The sequence below is a fragment of the Anser brachyrhynchus genome, assembly GCF_964034855.1.
Source record: "Anser brachyrhynchus genome assembly, chromosome: 3".
Lineage (NCBI taxonomy): Eukaryota > Metazoa > Chordata > Aves > Anseriformes > Anatidae > Anser > Anser brachyrhynchus.
The window spans coordinates 35807667-35830849 of NC_137696.1; the positions used below are offsets into that span (position 1 = coordinate 35807667).

The window sequence follows — 23183 nt, forward strand, 5'->3', positions numbered from 1 at the left end:
TTCTTTCTATCTACCTTGTGTTCTGCAAGGACTACAAAGCCTTCTGTAAAACGTAAGGAAGTCATGCTCTGCTTGCTAATATCAGGTGTCTGCTTTTCCTGCAGGTAAACTGTGTGGTGATGCGAGGCTTCAATGAGGATGAACTGCTGGGCTTTGTGGAGTTCACAAAGGATCTTCCCCTGGATGTGCGGTTCATAGAATACATGCCCTTTGATGGTAAACAATCCTCTGAGATTTTTTGTGGCATGTGGTGTGCCATGGGTATATGTGAATTCGCTTGGGGCTATTTACTTCTTGGGCTTGTCTCCAGAAGTTCTGATGAGCTCCTTTGGGGAATTAGGAATTGCCTTAAGTTTTATGTTGTTTCTTTTACAGCTTGTGTGTCTTCCCTGGGTATGTTGGAGAAGGATTAGTATCAGGATTACTTGGGACTGGGATGCCTACAGGGAAAACCGAGAGTTGTGGAGAAATGTAAAGGTGGTTCTTTTTTAATTAAAATACAGTCCACGATCTAAAGTTATGCTGGTTTTGTTAATTCTAGGCAATAAGTGGAACTTCAAGAAGATGGTGAGCTACAAAGAAATGCTTGACACAATTAAACAGCGATGGCCTGAATTGGAGAAATTGCCCTGTGAAACTTCCAGCACAGCCAAGGTGGGGATAGACAAAGAACATATGAAATGCACCCCTGCACTTTCCCCTCTCCCTGCCCCACATTACTTAATTCTGACAAGTTCAGCATTTATATTTGACAAGCAAAGTTGTTTTGTTTTAATTAAAAAAAATAAAAAGTTGAGTGTAGTAATTGTGGGATTTTGGTGGGATGAATGCCTGCATGTGGTTTGGCTCCTACTTAAAACACTGGTCATAATCTTTACCTGTAGAAACACAATGAGTTCACTAGATGCCTTGGAAGGATATAAAGAATGGCAGGATTATATCCTGTATTCACAGCTTTTGAAACTTCTGGCAGTCCAAGTTTGTGTGTCTGAATAAACATTAATAAGCCTGATGAACCAGTTGTTCAGTGAAATAACATTGCTTTGGAGTGTGCAGTGTCACATTGCGAATTTCTAGCCTATGTGAAGCTGTATCTCATGTCTGAGTAAGAAAATTCATTTTAGCATCACCTACCAGTTGATAACTACAAGAGCAAATGTAACAAGTTTGTGAATTCCTAGGAGAAAGGCAAGGGCAGAATAGACTGGAACTCCTGACAAAGCTGACTTTGTTTTTTTGTCTTGCGTGACCTTAGAACCAGTGAAGTGTCTTCTGGTCTTTGGGCACATATAGCTTTTAAAAATGAGGAGTCTAACATAAACTTTTTTTTCTCCCCTGCATTTCTTTAGAGTTATAAGGTGCCACATTTCCAGGGACAAATCAGCTTTATCACCTCCATGTCCGAGCACTTCTGTGGATCCTGCAATCGGCTGAGGATAACAGCAGATGGGAACCTGAAGGTTGGTGGTGAAACACGGTTCTCTTTTTGCTTTCGTGAAGCTAAACTGGTGTTGAAATTTTTCCCTCAAAAGTAGCAGGGATATAAGGTAGCTGGTAATAATTAAGCATCTTTGCTTCTGAACTCCAGCTTATCTGTCCTTCGGTTTGTTGGAGTATGTGTTCCTGTTCAAGTTTCCTGGGCTGTTAGGGAAATGTTACGTCACGTTTTTTGGTTTCTGTTTTGCTAACATAGCTAACTTCAGTTGTAAAACATTGGTTTCAAGGCCAGTAAATATAAACATTTATTTAAATCTTTGATTCAGAATCATCTTAAACATGTGACAAGCAGATGATTTCCCACTTAAGAGAGAAAAATAAAGATCCAAGCAGCTGTTAGGGCTTGGATTTTGTGTTCCCCAAGGATCCTGTCCTGTTTCACCAAACATCATCTTGGAACTCTTCTCATTCAAGAGCAGGCTGTACATTTGCTCAGCGGCTGTAGAAAGGGGAGGGATAACCGTTTCCTGCCACGTTAAAACTGGCAGTTTCTGAGGAAAAATTAAAGTTTTCAATTAAAAATTGGCAATTACACATTGTCACCTGATATTGACAACAGCTGTGCCGCTGTCTAATGTCAGATGACCGAGGCAGCCTGAAGGCCCAATGAGCTTGGGTTATGTAAACTTTTCAGGCTGTCTATGTGTGGACATGGAGAGAAAGAAAGAAAATCTCCATAAAGCTTTTTCTTCTATAGACCAGACCTCTTCAAAACTCTTTAGTTTGAGGTAACTGAGGAATACTTGTAAAAGATGACATGCAGTAATAATAGAACCGAACCTTAGCTGCATGACAGAGAGCAACAGAGCCCTAAAAATAGAACTAGAAGGATGATGAATTGAGGTTTGTATGGAAAAGCGGACTGATGAGGTCTGGAGAGAGAGCAGGGGAAAGAAAAGAGCAGCTATCCTATAAACTGGAGCCGGACTATGAGAGTTGATAGTCAAAGAAGTGCTCTGCTGCATAATATCGGCATTTGCCAGCATGGAATCTGCTCGGTTAAAGGAGAAAAAGAACTAAATTTAATAAAAGCTCACTTTCTATTTTAGATAGGGTTGTGTCAGTAGATCCTCTTTTTTGAGGAAGTCAGGCTTGTGTAGTCAAGTATGACTGTGAAAGGTAGCCATGCTTATCAGTGGGTTACTGTTTCAGTTTTCTGTCACTCTTTATTTTTAACTTACTAGTTCACTTCAATGAGACTTATTGGAAGGGTTTTATACAGGCTATATACACTTCTCTGTCCCACTTTCTTAAAATAAATGAGTTGTCTCAGGTGGTGAGCTCAAAAAACTATTACTAGACTGCTTCACCCCCAAAAAGAGACTCTTAAGCAGCAGGTGAGTGATGTTAAGGGATTCATACTTCCCATTTAAATTTCCAGGTTAATTGTCCTTTTTGTTTTTTTTGTCTTCCACCTCTCTGAGGGTATGGTGTATTGATTCAAGACCAATTATTGAGCAAAAATGTGTAGTCAGTTTTCTAGTGCTCCGTTGAGGGTAATGACACAAGGTTTTGATGATGCAGTCACATCTTAAAAGTTACAAAAGACACGTTTATATTGCTCTTCTTTAAAATGACTGCTGTAATTAAAAACTGAATCCCCAAAGTGACTCATGGTTTAGCATTAGGATCAGCATGGACATGGGTTCAGAAACCACTCAGCATCTAAAAATCTGAATCCAAGAAAGGACGTGGTTGTTGGCTTCATTAGTAAGCTGTCTGTCATGTACCCATGGCTTCTTTCCCCAGTATCAGACTAGTGAAAGGGATGAATACTTTCACAGCATTACTTTACAATGCTAGCAGAGTACTGTGCTGACTTGCTAGCATAAGTTTCCTAATCTCACTGCGTTGATCCTACTGGAATTGAATTACTTATTTGGTAGCCTAGTAAACCACTGCTTTATGTTATCAAGTGGCAGTTACACTTAGTCCTACTAATGGTGAAATGTTTGTTTTATGGGTTCAGCTCATGCTGTCCTTAGCCGCAAATAATCACTGGGATGTGCCCTCCCTTAAAGCTGACCATGGAGAGCTGCTCTGGCTCTCTTCGCTTGCTTACCAACTTTTAGAACAGTGTTATGGTGTCACCTTCAGAGCCTGACAGCTGTAGGAGTCTGTGCAAGATGATGGTGTTGTGCTAGGTTGCAGCCATGCAGCCGAACAGAAACTTGCGACTTCGCGGAAATCTCTCTTATCATTGACCTAAACCTTGTGTGTTGCAGGAGGACTGCTTATTCTAATCTATCTCACTTCTCTTTTGTTTCCTTGGGTTGACTGCAGGTGTGCCTTTTTGGGAGTTCAGAAGTGTCCTTGAGAGATCACCTACGGTCTGGTGCCTCACAGGAAGAGTTGGTTGAAATCATTGGAGCAGCAGTGGGCAGGAAGAAGAAACAGCATGCTGGTACGTTTGCTGTATTGGAGAAATAATGGCAGTGACCAGGGCAAACAGTGTCCTATTGCAGTGGGATGTGTTGACTTTCCAGAAAAAAGAGGAGGAAGGAAAAGGTTCTTGAATGAGGCTGCATTAGTTAAGGAAAGAATTTTCCCGTCTGATAAAAGAGCGTTTTCTACTAGAACGTTGGTCCTTTACCAGTCATACAATTAACTCCAAAATTTGGATGCCAGTTTTGAATTTCCTAACCCTCCACAAGACCTGGAACCTAGACTGTCTAGCAGTCTTTCAGATTGATCTTCCTCTTCAAAGAGGTGCAAATACCACTGCTAATGATCACAACAGCAAAGCATAAAGCTAAGCAGAAATTGATGGAGTTGTACTGGATCCCTCTTTTCCAAACGCTGGCATTCTGTAAAATAAGTACTAAAGTTAAACCGAGTTGTCAGTTCAACTACTTTCTAGAAGTGGTAAGTCCTTTTTTTGAGTATCCAGAACTGTGTAGCCACGCTAGCGCTCTGTATAAAGTAATGACACAAGAGCCATGATGATGCAGTCACAGCCATATCATATAACTGTATTTCAGTCACATCTGAGCCTAAACATATTTTGGTAATCTGCCTGCAGCTGGGATTTCTGACCTCTTGCACGTGAACTGGCTTCATGAGCATGGAATAGTCCACTTTAAAAAAAAAAAAATTGCTTTGGCCCTTTTTTTCTCTTGCAGGTTCTGCCAGGTTAGTAACAGCTGTCTTTTGCTTTTTTATAGTTACATGTCAAACAAATTTAAAAGAAGTTTGTAAGCCTGAGTATAAATTTTCTTGCAAAATGTGTTGCTCTTACCCAGATTAAATAGTACCTTATAAAGGTAAGGGTTGTGTGTGATTGATTCCTTTCCTTTCAGACCACTACATTTTGCATTTCTGATTTGAGGAGGAGGAGGAAGTGTTCTCCCATCTGGTAAAGGCTTTTTTGCCATCGACGACGTCTATCTGATACCTTCTTTCTTCCTCTGACTCGTGTTAATCTCAGTATTATCCTTGAGGCCTTTTGTGATTAGACCTCTCTGAACAGAACGCTGTTAACAGCTTACCCCTAGAACTAATATAGGTAACTTGTTAAGAAATAAGATAGTCCTGAGTTGTTTGAATTCTGTACTAGACAGACTGTAATTCAGATGATGAAAAACGTTCTCTGAAAAGGTTCTACAGTACGATAGATACATAGCAGCTGGATGCTTGGAGACTGGCAGCTATGTTTTTAAATATCATGCTGGATTCTTCCTCCTTCAGTTCCCTTGATCTTTATTGAGCTTTGGTTTTCCTAGCGTGCAGGTTGCACTGTGAAGAGCAGAAAACTAAATATATAAACCAGATGCATGAATTAAACCCTAAAAAGCTAGGATTTTTATGTGTTCCTTATTTTATTTCTAGGCATGTTTAACATTTCCCAGATGAAAAACCGTCCAATGATCCTGATTGGTGGGTGACAAATCAGTACGTAATAAACATACCATGATTTTGTTTGGTTTATGTCTTTGGGGGAGCAGAGCGGATTGGGCTTTTAATTCTAACTTGTGTACAGTTCTGCTTTAGGTTTAGGCAGAGAAAGGGGTTTCTTAAAATGCAGTTACGGTTAAAATTAAGCTGAAGTTGAAAAGAAGGAAAGGTTTTGTGTCCCTACCAAGCCTTATATGATCTTCTGACTGACAGCACAGTTTGTGTGTTCTCTAATTTTAAAAGTGTATTACTTCTTCCAAAGGGAAACAGCTTCCTATTTCCTGTCTGCTTCCTTTGTACTTAACAACAATAACATAGTAACTAATAGGGCAGTTTGGGGTGAGCTTTATGAAATTTACCAAATTGCAATATGAACATGGATGCAGGGCTTATTTTATTGCTGAATTAAGAAATTCAACTTTGATCACATTATGTAGAAGCAGGGACATGACAAAAATGCAAGTTTTCTCATCTCCCTGCTTCTTTACTTTGGTATCTGGAAACCGCAGTTTCTTTCTTTTGAAATGGCCTCCTAATGTTGCAAGGGCTCAGAGCATAACTTCTTCAACTGTAGTATCTGCTGTGTCACCAGCCCTTGGGGGAAAGAGCTTTTTCCCTTGTTAGGTCTAGCAAAGATGTTTGCTAACAGTCCCTTCTGCTTGAAGCTCTGCCCATGACTGAAGCAGCACTAATCGGGATTCTCTTACAGATTTAGCAAATACCCTTCAGTGTGTTTCTGCCTCTTCTGTGCCTACGTTTCTCTATTTTGTACTATGCCTATCTTTGCAAATACCTGTCATCTTCAGATGACTTAAGAAATGCTTGAGAGAGCTAGCTCTGTGAGATGTATTGGACATTGTTCTGGTGGTTATTTTAATCACTGAAAGGAAAAAACACAGCAAGGGTGGAAGAAAGAAACATTTGATTTCAAACCCAAACTCTCATCTTCCGATTGATGCTGTGGAGCAGGTTGGCCACTATGCAGCTGAAAACACAGCTTTTAAAACAAGTTGGTGTGCTGGGAAGGGTAACATGCATTAATTGGCAGGTCTCTGCTTTGCTACAAGAGATGTAATAACTGTCGTCTTCTAAAGCAAGACCCTAGTGCTTTTACTTCTGTTGCCTTTCCTGGAAGATACATTCTTCCAGGAAAAGGGGAAAGAGGAACTGTTGTTTAAAGTGTGTACTCGCTTGTTGCAAGAAGAAAAAAAAATTTTTAAAGATGATGATGGAAAATACTATATTAAATTTCTGACAGTAGAGTGGAAGCTACATAATTTTTTCAAGATGCTTTTGAAAAAGATTTTTGAAAACAAAAAACACTCCAAAATTAACATTCATAGCAATGTTTGGGTATATAGAGATCAGACCTATGTAACTGCCTTTTGAAAAGTATTCTAACTTTGTCTAACATACAATAGGAAAGAGCCTGTCCAGGTCTTCCCCAGCTGTTCCATGTCCCTTTGAGACTAACTGCTGGCAGTCTCTGCATCAGTGGTGCAGAGTCCATAACTGGAGATGAGCAGAGGCTCTCTCACTGTGCCACATGGGGAATCAGTAGGAGATTTCCTAATGGTGTTTTGAATTACTTACGAACTTCAAATAATGCTGGCGTGCAAGTAGTCAGTGGGGGGAGTATGGAATTAATTTAAAGAAACTTAATGAACACTGTGGAAATCACTGATTGGTTTTGCTAGTCCCAGTAAGCCAAAGCTGACTTCTACCCTGCACTGCAATTGGCTGGTTCTTTGCTGTAATGTGGTTTGTATCATATTTCCCTTCACTGAACTAGTCCTTTCAGCAGGTTGTTCTTCTCACAGGTTCGCTTCAGTTATGGAAAGTTCATCCTTAAGGAGCTCCTGGCTTCTTTTTTTCCACCCTTGACATGGTGCTAGCTGGAATCTAACATGCTTAACTTTCATGTGCATTAGTAGGATACAACGACAGGCAGTTTGTCAGACACATACAGTTGTATAATACAACTGAAACTATTTCTACTGCTGTAGAAAATAATTATCCATTTTTTATTTATATGAGCAAGGTGTGAAGATGGACATGACTAAATAAAACAAAGAAAAGGTAGGTTGTTAGGAAAAACAAATGTCTTGCATGCATTACTCTCTATTGCTGTATTTTTACTTCCTACTCTACTTGAGCAAACATTACTTCTCTTTCCTCCCTATTCCCATGGCTTTGTGCTTAGCCTGTGGAACTAGGTACTCATCTGCCTCCACAGTCCAGCTTCTCCTAGAGACAAGGTACTCTGCAGGGGTTTAGTCTTTGAAGCCAATCATGGAAACCAGAAGAACAGAGTACTTTTTGTTCTTGGCTTTTTAAAGGAATATTCAGATTAGCCTCTGCTGTATATAAAGGGAAAGAAAAGAACAATAAGCACAGTTTTCTCTTCTTCTACAGCAGAGCAGTGTTGCATTGAAAACATTCATGTTTACTTAACCTATTCCTCTGAGGGTAAACACATTACCACTACACTTGCAAGAATCTTAATTGTGGTGGATAGGCCATCAGCTGTGGGCCTGAAAGTGCCTTTGCCTGACTGTATAGATGCTTTAATCACAGCAGTAATCTATATAAAATGATTGATTAAACTTCAATAATTGGCATTTTCAGATCAACAGTTGGAAGGTACTCTAGCTGAGAAAGATGCTAAGTGCATCAGTCTCTTGTTACGGCAGTGTCTGGGACTAACAAGTTTTTTATGGAACAAAAAAGGTGAGGAATACAGCCAGTGTGTTGCCCACGTTGTTACTGCAATATGGATGGTCCAAGGTAATAGCTGTAGGTCTGGGCAGTAGAGGTAACTCAGCAAGGTGCTCCAAGTTCCTCACAGTAGAACAGAGAGAACAGGGGCTCGAGGAGAAGAGAGGGATGGTTCTCAGTGAGGTTGAGAAACTAGGACTTAGCCACTTACCTCTGTACTTCTTTTACAGATCACTTCTTTCATGTGAAAGACTTCTTCTGTCTTGACGCTTGGCATTAATCCCTGTGCAAATGCCAAAACCAAGGGATTAAATGGTGAAAAGGGCAGGAGGGCTTACTACCTCTCTGCCAGCTGGGAGCTATGCCAGCTCAACTTGGAACATAGCTCTGAGTAGATTTAAAATCTGTCAATGAGGGGAGTGTGATTTTTCCAGTGCTTAAACTTCAGCTGTCATTAATGCGGTAAGAGCTGGCAGTAATAAGGAAAGTTCCCATCACAGAGCCACCCCGTGAGCTGTAGATGGTGTTTCTGGTCCCTGCTGTCCTCAAGTGCTGCCATGACCCTTGTCTGCAGAAGTAGAAGGAAGCAGGAAAAGTATCTACCTGGGCTGGGAGGTGTTTGGAAAGGAGGAACCAAGAACCTGAGGGCTAGAGTTTTGTACTTACAATGCCAAGCTTTCACAAGGAGACTGGAACTGGGAGAGTCTCAAACGGATGCTGAGATGCTGTGACTTGCTTATCTTTAGGACTGCTTTCTTCTAAGCTTTCTTGGCTGCTGTTTCTCAGGAAGTGTTGATGCTTTTTGAAAACAAGTTGTTTCCTTTTGTCAGGGACCATGAAATACGTGTCTTAAGTCCTGGGGTTTGTGTTAATAAAGCAGCAAATTTTGGTGCACTGGTAAGAAAGGAGAGAAAAATAGATGGTTGCAGGCTTCTTCAGGTTCTTGTACTGCAGGAAGGCCCAAGCAGTGCTCTGACAGGGTTCTCAGCTATTGCAGACTTGACTTAGCTTCCTGGCTAGTAATACATCCTCATGTTTTTTTCTCTTCTTTTTCAGAGCCTGCATTGCTGTCATTCCCACTACGCCAAGATGCCCTGCAGCATCCCCCAAATTCAAAACAGTGGGGCCACACATCTAGCCACTGGCTAACTTTGAGAGCAAGTTTATCCAAACAAATGGGAAAAGCATTAATGAAAAATAAACTTTCAGGACAGTTTATCCTGCCAGTATCTCACCCGGAGCAACAGTGCTACATAAGGACAGGAATTCTACAAACCCAGCTGAGAGGCTTCTGTGTCTTCCAGAAGGACCCGAGCTCCACATTTGACACGAAGTGCCTTGAGGCTTCTCCTGTTGTCCAAGTTTCTGTGGACTGTCAGCTCAAAGAGGCAAGTCCAGGATCTGAATTCTGTACCAGGGATTCAGCATCTTGCTCCGAGGTCCCTCGTGCCTCAGATAACTTGACTCACACTGATGAGGAAGGACGGGCCACCATGGTAGATGTTGGAGGGAAGCCGGATTCCAGAAGAAGGGCTGTTGCTGGTGCTGTTGTCCGCCTGGGTGAGAAGGCATTTGGGATGGTGAGGCAGAACCAGATGAAGAAAGGGGATGTGCTGGCAGTAGCCCAGATTGCGGGAATTCAGGGAGCCAAACTGACCAGCCAGTTGATCCCGTTGTGTCACAACATCCCTCTCAGCCACGTGGAGGTGTCTCTGAGCCTGGACGAGGCCCGGTGCGCAGTGGTGATCCACTGCTCCTGCCAGACCTGGGGGAAGACAGGTGTGGAGATGGAAGCTCTGACAGCTGCCAGCCTGGCTGCCCTGACTGTGTACGACATGTGCAAAGCAGTTACTCACGACATTGTGATCGAGGAGGTAAAGTTGCTCAGTAAGACAGGTGGGCAGAGGGGAGACTTCTCAAGGGCCTAGAGCATATCCAGACACCTCCAGCCCTCCAGGTAACCACTGCTCACAGAACCCGTGCCACTCAGCTGTAGTAGGCATACCACACAACTCTGTCAGCTTACTGCTGAGTGAACAGAGGAGCCGCTTACCCAGCTGTTGAGGATGTGTGTTTTTTTAGAGGTCAGACTTCTCCACTCAGCTAGTAGTTTCATTTCAGTGTCCTCACCATGAGTTTGAACAAAGCTTCCTAGTTATACCACAGAGGGTTTCTTTTTCTTCATGCTGTGAAATATTCACAGCTGCTGTCATCACACCATGCAACTGTGAGCTCTGGAAACGAAGGAAGTGCTGAAAGTACTGTTATTTGACAACTATTTTTAAGTCAAGGATTAGGATTTCAGAATTGTTTCTGTCTGTCTGTGCCTCCATCCCCCCCCCAGTTGAATTTAGATAGTGACAGTAAGAAGAAAACAGCTCTGGGACCCTACCACACAGCAGAGATTATAGCTGTTGAACAGCTAGGGTCAGAGAGGCAGCTCCCGTCCCTTTCCATTGCTATCGCTTCCCTTGCCCACAGTTGGGAAATACCCACCCGTCAGTTTCAAAAGAAAAAAAGAGGGCAGCTGCCCAGCTCTCTGCCTTGAATGCTGTGAAATGATCTAAAACAGAAGGTTGCTGGTGTTAGAAGAATTATTTTGCTGATCTGAAAGGTAATTTTTGCAGTGTTGGAAGCATATTGCAGCATTCTGACCTTAGCACTCAAATATATTGAGGCACTGTGTCTGCATGCTTAACGGCTTAATTACACCAAGCATGGAAGTAGGTGTCAGCTCGCCCTAACTTTAGACAAAGCTGTCACACCAAGCCCCAGAAGGTTCCACTTTTTCCTTCCTACAACACAGCTCCTAGTAAGCAGCAAGCTGCATGGTCCTGGCAGCTGAAACCAAGACTGAGACCAGTAGCCACTTGCTTGGAAGAGCAGGAGAGGTGCTGTTGCCCCACCTGGAGAGTTTTCCTGCATGATTTTCTAGCTTGCTTTCATGAAGTCTTCTGGCCTTTGAGCATTTAAGTGGCCCCATGTTAAGTAACTGGGAGGAAGGGGGGGTATCATGTAGCCCTAAATAGCTTTGAGAATTGACTATCCTAGATATTAATCAACATTGTTTTATTAATATTGATGGATTCTTTTTAAACATTAATTTAAATGCATTGAAGAGGAGGATGTTTTCAACCTTGTTTTACTCGTTTTCTAGTGCTTATGGCTAATGTGGGCTCACATATGATTCAGGGCGTTCCCTTTCAATGCGCACAGAGTCAAAGACAACTCTAAGTTAAAGAGGTTACTGGAAAAGTGTCTTAAACTTGGCAAGTAGTTGCTTCTCATGTAATAAGGTTAAAATGTGAGCATCAGGAAAGCACATACCAGTCACGCACACCCTGCTCACTTAAAGTAAGCACAGGTTTAAGCTGAGGAGGCAATAGGTTACATTACAAATGTATTTACTTGTGCACTACAAATCTCATACAGTAGTTAACACAGAAGGAGCTTTGTCCATTGCAGATTGATTCTTTTCCTTTGTTACTGAGGTAAGGCGCACACAACAGCTACAGCTTCTGCTAAGGAAGCTCAGTAAAGGAGGAGAGAGGCTGGGAAGCCTGATAAGAGAGGTGCCCAGCTCTGTAACCATTTGTATGCCTACATTCAGTATTATAGTCCTGATTCCATCAATGTCACTGATCTGTCTGTAAATCAATAGTAAGTCAACTTAGCATTGTACAGGAGATAGTAGTTAGTTATCTCCCTGTGTGGCATCAAGCCAGGCAAGAAGCTGCAGGTCCTTGCTCCCAAAGAGGCTAAACCATGCTTGCTTTTGAGGAGATTGCCAGGTGATCTCTGCTAGCTGAAGCACAACTAAAGAACAACACAAAAGCCAGTTGCCTTCTAGTTTATGGACAAGGAAGAAACCTAGACTGGCTTTAGCTAATGAAGGAGGCTATAAAGCAGTAACTGGAAGAAAGTACTTCACCTTTCCTGTGACTGCATCGAGGAACACACAGCTCCCAGGTTGTGTGAGGAAGCTGAGTGGTGAACTTCAGGCTGCCTACAGCCAAGACACCGTACCACCTTGTGCACCAAGCACCTTCCTGCCTGCCTCACTGGGGCACTGCGGAGCCTCCCCCTGCAGGGCACACGGCCTGGCTGCACCGAGCACCAAGCATTTCAGCTCACGCTGCAGCCAGGAGAGACAGCACTCATCAGTGGAGCTGCTGTACACAACAGCTTCCCTCGTTCGGCACAGAAGCAAAGCCCCTGGAAAAGGAAGCACGTCTGGAACCTGCTGAGGTACTGCCTCACACAGGCACTGCACTAACCCCCACCACGCACAACGAGCCCTGCCCTCCCTGCCTTCACCCAGCCTCCAGCCAGTTTTGAGAACTAAAAGGAAACTAGATAACTCAGTGGTGATAAAATGAGGCTTTGGGGCATGATTCTTCAGCTTCTGAGAAGCTTGCTGTCATGCTGTAAAGCTCACACAAAGGACTTGAGGGCCTACAAAGCACATGCACGACTGCCACGCACATCCCACTACTTACGCACACTTCACTACATACTTTCTTGGTTTGAGAGCGATTGGAAGCTTCGGACGAACAGACTTTGGTGCCATTTTATGCTCATGTTTATACTATAAAGTCTTGAAACTATGCACAGAGATAACGAAGCCAGCATAAGTCAACAGAATATTTTGTAAGAGAAAGGAGCTGGTAGCACTGTATGTTTTGGTGGCGCTGGGTGGGCAATGGTGTAAGATGGTGATGAATACTTTTTGGAGGCTTGCTTTTTTTTGTCCACTGTTTTTAATAAATACTAGTTGTAATTGTTCCACATGATTTTGAATGTGTTTTTCATTCATTCAAAGGAACATTTATGTTTTAATCCATAAGCTTCTATAAATATTTAACTGAGGATGAGCACCAAGACAGACTTTATAAGTTGCCACGATTAGTCAGCAATTAGTAGCTTCCTCACAGTAGTAAGTTATCTTGATTGCTCTCTTGCTATTTCATTTTTGTTGTTGAATGAAGCTCAGCTCTATCTGAGCCTTCTTAAGTTAAGTAATCCTGTAGGTTTAGCGTCATAATTTATCATCTCTCATCTTTAATCTTTAACCCAGCTTCTCCCCTTTGCCTGTTCTGAGTCAGTGGATGCATATAACAGCACTATTTTGTGCTGCAGTCACGTAAGGAACTGGCACCTCAAGCACTCTCCCTCTTAACCTGAGCAAGCACAGACTGAAATGTCCCCAAAATGCTGCATATCCTGGAACCATAGCACAAAGCTCTTACCGCCCCCCCCCCCCACCCCCTTTCTAGGGGACGCTTTCTAATTTGGAAGCGATTTTTGGCAATTTAATCAAAAGAAATGGAGTAAAGCATGAGCCCACCACATCCTTCTCCTGGAAGATGCCCTAAGAGCACCAGCAGCACCGCTACCACCGTACACACCAAACCCAACTGGAACACAAAGAAGCGTTGCTGATCGTGGCAGCCCTTACAAGGCACCATTTGTCATTTCCTCCAGAAAACTAGCTTGTCCCAGCTAATTTCCCATTTGTGTTTTATTGTCAGTTCACTGCCAATCCAGCCTGCATCTTCCTTTGTGGCCACATCCTGAGGCTAGCCACCCCACCCTTAGACTGCCCTGGAAAAAAACTGGATGCAAAGACTAAAAGGGAAGCCAGCAGAAGCTGGTCACGAAGTATTCATGAAGACATGAACTGTGTCAAAGGGAGCAGTGCTTTCAGAAAAGTGCTGGGGGAAGAAGAGCAGGGAATAGAAGGAAGGCACGGCCTGAAATACCTTAGAAAGGGACCTCTTTTTTCAGAACGGGAACCACTCAAACCAAACCCTAAAAATAACAACAGCTGAACACTAAAAATGGGGACAAACTTTTAGCTATTTTAAACCACTGGTGACCTGCAGTAATTCTTCCTAAGTCCCTGAAGTTACTCAGCTTTACACAGGGTTTGACTGAACAGAATCTGGCCCCACATCCCACCCCCTCCTTGGCCCATAGCTCATTTGTGGCTCCTGGCTGCCTCAGCAACAGTTATGCAGGCGTGTTACAGCTTAAAAATGCCTGTAACTTCGTGTGTGTGCTTTGGCCAGGACATAGGACTGCTAATTAGTTAAATAGAAACAGTTTACTTCCCTCCATTTATTACAGCCTCGTTCCAAGAGCAGCTTAGCATTTCAGCAAAGGTGAAAACGGGAGTTGCTGAGTGCAGTGGGCTAAGCAGTTGTGGTGGTTTTTTTTTTGTTGTTTTGGAGACTTCATGCTAACGCCTCAAAATGTGTCTCAAAATCAAGTGATCTGATGATGGCAACCCCTGACACATCTGGCACACTCCCTGGAAAGGCACAGGGTGGAGTGGCTGAACCCTTTTTCACAAGCTGGGCCTGAAGGGCTTTGGGTGAGCTCAGTGCAGGCTGTCATAATAAGAGCACATTTTCATTGTGGTCACAAGAAGCCTATGCAGCAGTAGCCGAGACACAAATCCAGCCAGCTCTACCTTCCTCTCCCTCAGTGCTGCCATGGCTGGGTTTAGAAGGCCTTGGGTTTAGCACATCTAATTTTGAACTCATCCTACTTGCTCCTTTGATGAGGAGAAAGTACCCAAAATTGCAGTGGTTAAGCGGGGCTGAGTACAAGCTTACTGGAAGGGCTGGATGCCCTTGGACACGCTCTCGGAGCAGAGCTGTGCGACAAACCAAGCACTGCTGAGCTCCACTTTCACAACCTGACTGCAAGGGCAGGGCTGTCAGGCAAGCTGCCTAATGGCTGTGGCTCTCCCCAGTGCCACGCACACAACTTCTGCTCCATCTTGCTGCTGCCAAGCTTCACCTTGCATGGCTAACTTGGGCTTCCCCAAGCAACGACTGTTACAGATACAATTGCTTCTTCAATAGCCTCAGCAGAAGAGAGCATGGAGTATATCCTCAAATTCTGGACAGCCTGCTCAAAACCAGAAGATCTCCATCCTTCTAAGCTGTTCCCACACAGACTTAGTCTCAAACTTCTCTCCTCTATACCCACAACACTTCCAGGGTACACAACTGCAAAGACGCAAGGCCAGCAAAAGCAAGGTTTCTGGTTCCACCGTGAAGGGCAGCTCGGCCGCAAAGCGTGCCCAAGTGACAGGAGGCAGGGGAGGAAGAGAGGGAGACAGCAAGAGGGCCGGGCAATTGTAAAGTTGTGTTAATATTATGCTTGGAAAAAACATATGCCAGCAGATACACAGCTGCTCCGTTACTAGTGCCCTAGGCCAGTTAGCAGCTGGTGCAAGTCGTGGCATGGCTCCATCGCCAGCAGCGGAGCTGCACAGCCTGCTACCAGGTAGCATCTGCTCCCGAGGGCCTGGAAGAGAGAGGTTTCAGCTCTGACCTCCCACTACCACCGCTTTCCAAGTCCTTAAGGAACACCCTGGTTAATTAACGGGATCATTCCAGCACTTGAGAGTCTCCCCATGTGCAAAGTTGCAGCTGAGCTGGAATTAACGGCTGTCCCGGGGCAGCACGTGGGGCCGCATCCTCCCTCCCCTCCAGCCACCTCCCCGGCTGCCACCCACAGCCTCTGTGCTTCCCCACCCCGGGCCTGACGCTGAATGGAAATGTTTTAGCTCTGTGCGGCTCGTTTGGCTTCTGCAGATCAGCTCCTGGGGCCATCCTCAGCCCAGATCCAAGAAATAAGTGGAGCCGAGGGGAGGGAATCGTTTCTGCTGCCCTTGAAGTCTCATCTCTCCTATTGCAGCTGGCAGCTCAGAAGGCTCCATCCTGCCAAGACCGAATCTTAACTGGGTTCAGTGGAAACACAGGCTGCTGCCAGGGCTGCCGTGAGCCCCACCTTATAGGGAACATGGGCAGAGCTCGTCTGGCCCCTCAGCAAAGGGCCTTCACTAGGGTTTAGAACAAATAAATAAATAAATTTCTCCAAACCTGCGATATCAGTGGGAGCCACGGGCTGAGGAGGAGAGGAGATGGCTTAACCAGGCAGTTTGCAGAGCAGCCGTGAGGAGGAGCAGGCAGAACCACGGCTGTGGAAAATCTTCCCCGCCCTGGCAGCCCTCAGGGAAGGGAAGCCACCAGCTTGGCCAAGGGGCAGCCAGCAGCCCCCAGGCCCCACAGAGAATTCACATACTAAACCTGAGCAAACACACGAAACCTATCACAGTTTTGCACAGAAATGCTCCTGCTGAGGGCTGTGGGGATACGAAGGACAAGATATGCTTGTCTTCTTACGCTGGAAGTGGCAGAGCAAAACCTCTTCAAGCGTCCTTGCCTGCATATGACAAGAGGATGCTACATAAAACTTTTTCCAAGCCACAGACGCCGATTTCAAACCCAATCGCTACAAAGACTGTTGCCAGAGCTCACTCATACCTCTGCGATTAGGCACAGTCTAGCCACCCCTTTGGCTTTGAGGAGGCACCCAGAGTGCTGCTGCCAACTCCTAATGCACCCAAGATGGGTGCTCCTGACCTAATTTCCTTAAAAGCACAGCATCCTGTCAGCTCTGCCACCGTATTGTCCCAGCAGCAGCAGCATGCAGTGGGAGGAAATCCACAACAAAGCCAGTAGCCAGCAGTCTGGGTAATTTTGACACCATTTGTTCTATCTAGCAGATTTTAGGTGCATCAGAGGAAGGCCATCACAGTAAGATCTTGCTCAGACTGGAAACCCAAGAGCTTGCCCTGCTGATTCAGGGCTTCAGGGTTACAGACAGCTTATGCAACTGATGCCATGCAGGCATCTCAGAGCTGCTGGACCTGAGAGTGCAAATGGGCTCTTGCTCTGGTAAAATGGCTTTAACAGGATTTTCCAGCCAGCAAGCAAGCTTTGACAGACACACCCAGGACACTCAGCCATAAGCAACACAACTGCGTGCAGGAGGCTCTTGGCCAGCCAGACTGGGAGGGGTATTTAAACACAAGTTTCTTGCATTCATCTTTATAGCCTGCTATTTCCCCCAAGGCTCGCCGAGGATGCCTTGGAGCACATCCTTCTGGGATGTCCCAGATGCAGCAAAGGCATGGACAATAACACTTAGCCGATCGCTGGTAAACCATAGCTGTTGCAAACCTACTCCAGAGAACTCTAGCTGAACCCCAGCAGCTGGAGGCATTTTCATTTCCACTTCTCTGAGGCTGGTATTTCAAGGTGTTTTTATTTCTTTTTAATCAATGCACATGGCCAGCTCAGGAGGGGGTCGAAGTAGGGGAGGGAGGCAACGCAGCCACTGTATCTGCACAAAGTAGTTCCACATGCAAGAGAAACAGGGCTCGACTCGCTCGGTGCGTGTTTTGCAGTGCGGTTATGAGCCGTCATTCCACCTCGACAAAGCTGTTATTTATTTACTTAAAGACTTGCATTCCGTGGAAAAAGATGCCCCAAGATAGCACTGTGTTTCTAAAATTAAACCCAGCTGGCTGGAGCAGGCGAGCAAGCACTCCTGTGCTTCACCAGCAGCGGGAGCAGGGCTCTCCACGTCCCGGCCTCCCCTCCCTCACGGAGCTTGACAAGATCTCCCCGTGCCCTCAGCCAAGAGCGAGGCATCTCCCGGGGGAGCCAGGCTTGGATTGAGCACCTCACGTGAGAGCAGGGGTGCCACCACGTCCTGCAGTGTGGGACGAGGTCTTAGTTGCAGCAGTTCACTCCCTTCACCTCTCGCTCTGCTGCAGGAGAGAGGACATCCCACCAGACGCCTGACAAAAGTCTGAGTGTGGCCGGGAGAAGTCCTTTAACAATTTGTGGGAACAGGCCACATTCCTGATCCCCAATTCCTACCCAATCCTGCCAAGATCTTGCTCCAGTTCATGGGTCGCTGCGAGCTCCCTCCTCACAGCAAAGCTCATCCATCCCTCACTGCTGTAACCTAAGTTAAGAAACCTGTTTTAAACATAACCATTTATAGAAGGGAAGAGCCCAAGTGTTCCTCCACCCTGGCCTGGCACCAGCAAGAATTTCCCCTGCAGACACACTTTTGGCACCTGTTCCCCTGCGGACACACGTGCTCAGAGGCCGTGTCCACATCAGCAAGGAGCTCAATGGGGAAACGAGTACTTGGGCCTGTCGGAGCAGCTGGTGCTGGAGCTGCTGTTCAGGGGTTTTACTGAGGCCTAGATTTAGCCTCACCCCTCAGACAAGATGTCTCCACACACACACACGTGTGGTTGCAGCTCACTGTAGGACCGGCTGGTCTCCAGTTGAGCCCCTGCACCCGTCAGGGCTGGGAGCACCTCTGAGGCATTTGGGAAGCAAAGCTGCTGGGGGTGGCAGAGGCAGCTCTGTGAGGTTTGGCCCCAAACCTCACTGCTCTGTGCCTGGGGGCCCACACAGAGTGAGAGCAGAGAAGCCTAACCCAGGCCCAGAACCAGCAATGGAAGAGACAGGGATGGCTGGTGGGGGCCAAAGAGCAAGGGGGGGGGGGGGGGGGGGGGGGGGGAAATGGTGGAAGTGCTGGCGATGCTGGGGTGCCTGTGGAGCCACTGACTCACAGGTGCACAGAGTTCCCCCGTGGCCCAAGCACCATGCCCTGTCCTGGGCACAGGCAGGGAGCAGGGAAATGGTCCCTGGCATCCCACGCAGCTTGCTGGGACCAAGGCATGAAGAAGAGGACAGTCCTACTGCTACAGGCCAGGAGGACCTGACCACAGAACTTTGGGCCAGACCAACGCGTTGTGCTTGCTAAGTCACTCAAATTATTTTTTGCAGATGGGGACACTATTCCAACCTTCCCATTGCTCCATGCACTTGGCAGCGAGCACCCATGATCAGATCTGCAGACCTGAGTGCTTTGTGTCTGACATATAACTGGAGAAGTTAATATTTGCCATCAAGTTAGCATGGTTGCTTTTAGCAGATATGACTTCTGCCCCCCAGTTTCTTTCAATTGTTTAATGAAGATTTCACCTCCCTGCCTCCTAAAGAGAAAAATCCACCTGCACTGGCAACAACCCAGGTCCCATTTCAGTGACTACAAAAGACACAGGCATTTAGTACTGGTAAAGCTCCTTGCAGAGCTGATGGGAAGTACTGGAAGAAGAAAGAAAGAAGACAACTGGCCACCACTCCTGCAAGAAGTTCTCAGGAAAGAGCCTACTCCTCATCAGAGCTCAGCTATTTGTATGATTATGTCCACTCGCCCATAATTATACTGGTTCTGCTCTGTGCAGCACTGTCAGCCCTACTGATCCCTGTCCAAACTCCTGCTGTCTTCCTGTCTTGATTAGGATGCCAGCCCGGGTTAAAAATGAGAGAGTTAGATTGTTTCAGTATCTGATTTATCCCCTTTCTCCTCCCATCCCATTTTGGGTTTGGGATGTGCCAGTCAGCATCCCCTGGGAGAGGGTTAATCAGGAACAGATCGGCAACTGGCAGCCGCCTCACAAGGACAAGTCCCATAGCTAAGATCAAGCTGATGTCTCCCCCTTTGACCCTGGTGCAAGTCCAAGACATGCCTGCTGATGCAGCCCAGCACTGACACCCCAGGAGCTGGCACAAGATCAGCATCCAAGGCCACAGCCAGCTTGGTCCCGATGTCACATTGCCTCAGCTCTGGAGCTGCTTCTGCGGTGAGAGGCCACGTGTCCACACTGGCCCCAGAACCAGCTTCAGCTCTCCAGCTGCAGAAGTCGATTCCTCTCTGCTAAAGGACAAGCTTTCATTCCAGAGACCAGAAGAAAGGAAGACGATTTGTTATTATTTTAAATGAGCCACATTTCACATGCAAGAAGGTTCATACCAGGGATGATCTTCTGCAAGGGGCTCTAACCAGAGCCCAACCTCGAGCAGTTGCTACTGCCACAAAGAAAGGGCAGCAAATCCTCCTGAGGCAAGTAGCAAAGGGCCATAGTGACAAAGAAGACAAAAGGGAGGTGAAGAGGGCTCCAATGTTGAGGAGCACCAGGAACAGAGGTTGCTTACAGCAGAACAATGCATGGCACTGAACAGTTGTTATCCTGTTTGGAAGCCCAGCAGGAAGGAAAACCCTGCCAAAAAAAACTACCTTTGGGTGTTAACCGAAATAAGAGAAGATCCAGAATTGCCTGGGAAGACAAATAGAGTCCATGTTACCTGAGGAAACTCTTGTCCAGTTAAAATCCTGAGGTACCACAGTAACCCCTCATAACTGCTTCCACTGTATCACCATGATGGCAGATGACTGGCAAAGGACTTGCTATATAACACAGTAGACATGACACTATAGATACCACTGACAGACATTTCAGCCAGACAAAAGCGTTCTTCCACATCTTGCACAGTTCAATAAGTTACGATGTCCTCTTCATACTTTTTCCTCCCCAATTTTCTGGTTGTTATTTTTCTAACTAATGTAACTACAGACACATTCTGCCTTTATGAGCACTGCAAGGACTTGCCTCGACTCTACAGTACTCCACATCTAAAATAAAGTGGGCAAAGAGCATTCCCTGGGCTCCCACATTAACTTAAGCCCAGCATTTGAGCAGTGACCCCAAGCGTTTGATGCTGTTGTGGTAGGAAAACGCAGCAGCCCTCCCCAAAGGAAAGCCCCCAGCACACCACAAACCCTCTTTGGGCCTGTGGTTGCCATAACCTAAGGCAGTGGCTGGCGTGAAGGGAAAGAGAGTCAGGACCAGCATGAAACTTACCCATCCTTTCATCAGAGGCAGTGAGGAGACAGGGAAGGTTTCTCTCACCCCCACCTCCACCACCCAGCAGGTACCTGAGCCATCTCTGAAAACAAGAGCGCAGGTGCCAGAGGCAACACACTGCAGCGCTCTGTCAGCGATTTCTGCCTCCACTTCACAGGCAGATGGGCAGGCCCGGGTGGCACGGTCACACCGACATGCTCTGTGCCAAGTAACCCCAGCTTTATAGTCCAGAGGCAGGCCTTCAGCCCAGGTGCCGTGGGTACCCCAGTGACAGCGGGCCTGCAGGTACAGCCCAACGGCTGCAGGACCTCTGCTTGGATTTGCATTAACAGCCTTCAGGGCCTGCCTCAGTCCCTCCAACTCATACAAAGGTTCTCCAAGACCAAGGAAGAAGAAAGACTGGCTTGGAGGGACACTGGCAGCAGCACAATGAAGTGCTCAATTTAAATTTTACCATTAAAAAAAAGTCTACAGCCACTAGTATAGATATTAGTAACTACCCAACACAGTATCTCAAGGAATAGGCCTTGTATGTGAGCCCCACAAATGATGGCATACACCAGTCATATTTGGGCAAGCACCTTCTAAGCCCCAGCTCTGCAGAGACGTACAGCTGCCCTGGCCTAAAGCACTGAGGGTGGGCATGGAGATGCTCCCCTAGGCAGGCCAGGGGTGCCTGGCACCCCCATCCTTGCCCCAAGTGACCACAGGCAGTGGGAGACCCCAGGGAGAGGCAGTAAGCGAGCTGGAACACCTCACCACATTCATGTCATTTTTCATGCTTTGATCATGGCTGGACAGGATTGGGCTTTGTGGTTTTTTCTTCCCCCATTTGAACCAAAAGGCTCATCCTTGTTAATTAAGCATAGGAAGAAAGAGGGGAGCTCAGCTGCAGGGGGAGAGGAGAAATATTTGTCCTTAAAAAAGCAAAAGTTAACCCTTTGAAAGAATCCTTACTTGCAGAAACAGACAGACTAAAAGAAACAGATTAAAACCAGGTATGCCAAACTGACATCCTACCCTGTTTTATTCCTCCTCTGCTTCACTCCCTCATCAAAGCACATGTGAGCAAGGCATTTTGCCTTCTTAATGCATCCTTTCATTACTATCTCACGTGAAAATTCAGTCTGACAGGCTGATGGTCATACAGAAGAGCAGACCCTTCCCCCACCCCCAATACAAAGAAATCATAAGAAGTACAGTAAAAAAAAGTCAGAAGAAGAAGAAGACAGACAAAAGGAAAGACAGACAAAAGGACCTTTCCTCCTGGTGAGAGTCTGACCAAAGTAGAGATAAACAGCAGCTACGTCTCAGAGGCAACAGAAAGAAGCCATCACAGAAATGTGAAATAAACAAAATCTAGTACAACAACCTTGAAAACCTTCTGGGCTCTAGGAGAAGGGGAAGCAGGGGGGAAAAAGTTTTTCATTATTTTGTTTTCAAGCAATAGAAACCAGTTCCCAAAAGGCTAAGCAGATTTCTAACAGAAAATTCCCTATCTGCTACGGCAGAGATAACAGTCATCTTTGTTTAAAGAGAAGCCAAAGGTTAAAGAAAGGGGAAACCAATGAATAATAGATCCTCAGACTTTCCCAGCAAGGGAGAAGAGCTCCCCTTATACTCCTCCTCACTGCCACTCACTCACAGCAGCTAAATCCCGATGCTAGCTTTGCTCAGAAAAAAAATTCGGGAGGCACTTACCTTGCTTCTGCACAGTGATGACAAGGACAGGCAGGTCTATGGCCATAAGGAGAAGCGAAATGGGAAGACTGAAGGAAATTTCTGTGGGAGAGCCATCCTGTAGGGCAGGACAGCAGCCCCTTGCTGCAGGCTCCAAGACCAATCAAAATATTAAAGAAAGAAAAATCTTCTTCCTATAATTCCAGTAGGATACGTCTCTGCTCAAAGCAGAATGCAAATGCTGCTGGACTTGACCTTCAAGAAGAGGAAAAGCAATGGTCTGGCCTCCTTTACTGCAACGCAGCTGCTAGACGAGGAAAGGAGACAGGCAAGTCTCTGCATTTTCATTCTCTCTCTGCCACTCATGTCCTGCATGGATTTCAGAAACATCTCTTTGCCTCTACCTTTGCATCTGTAAAACAAGAACCTTGTAGCAAAGACTCAAAGGAAAACCTGACTCAAATAGAGAGTCCGTTCAACAAGTACAAAACAAGAGCCTCCCCATGCAGCACTCAGAGCCCACACCTGCTGCCCATTGGCCCTCAGCTTGTGCAAGCAATTATCCCCTGATTGCTTTTGCTCATTGCCATGGCCCTTCCCACCTGAGAGCCAGAACTAAGAGCAGGGGCTTTGTTTGAGGTCCCTGGAAGCCACGCACTGCAGGAGTATGCTGCTCAGCCAGCAAGGCCCCCCATCAAAGCTAGGCACCGGCCTCGCCGGAGCTCACAGTTAAAACATCACCCCTTGATGGGCTGAAGATAAACATGAAAAGTTGTGGCTTAAGGATGAATTTTGTCAG

At 45.9% G+C, this 23183-nt stretch overlaps 1 protein-coding gene across 5 annotated transcripts in view; it reads left to right on the forward strand.

Moving 5' to 3' along the window:
• MOCS1 (molybdenum cofactor synthesis 1) overlaps window positions 1–12897 on the forward strand; it is a 32562-nt gene extending 19665 nt beyond the window's left edge. For 2 of the 5 annotated variants that reach the window (XM_080585374.1, XM_080585375.1), the window contains 6 exons: window positions 105–216; window positions 542–654; window positions 1350–1460; window positions 3781–3901; window positions 5326–5388; window positions 9166–12897. In XM_080585374.1, coding sequence (XP_080441500.1) covers window positions 105–216; window positions 542–654; window positions 1350–1460; window positions 3781–3901; window positions 5326–5381 — 513 coding nt within the window. In that variant the 3' untranslated portion in view covers window positions 5382–5388; window positions 9166–12897. The remainder of the gene's footprint in view (window positions 1–104; window positions 217–541; window positions 655–1349; window positions 1461–3780; window positions 3902–5325; window positions 5389–9165) is intronic. The other 3 variants (XM_080585371.1, XM_080585373.1, XM_080585372.1) reach the window with 2 other exon arrangements.
• The last annotated feature ends 10286 nt before the right edge of the window (window positions 12898–23183 follow it).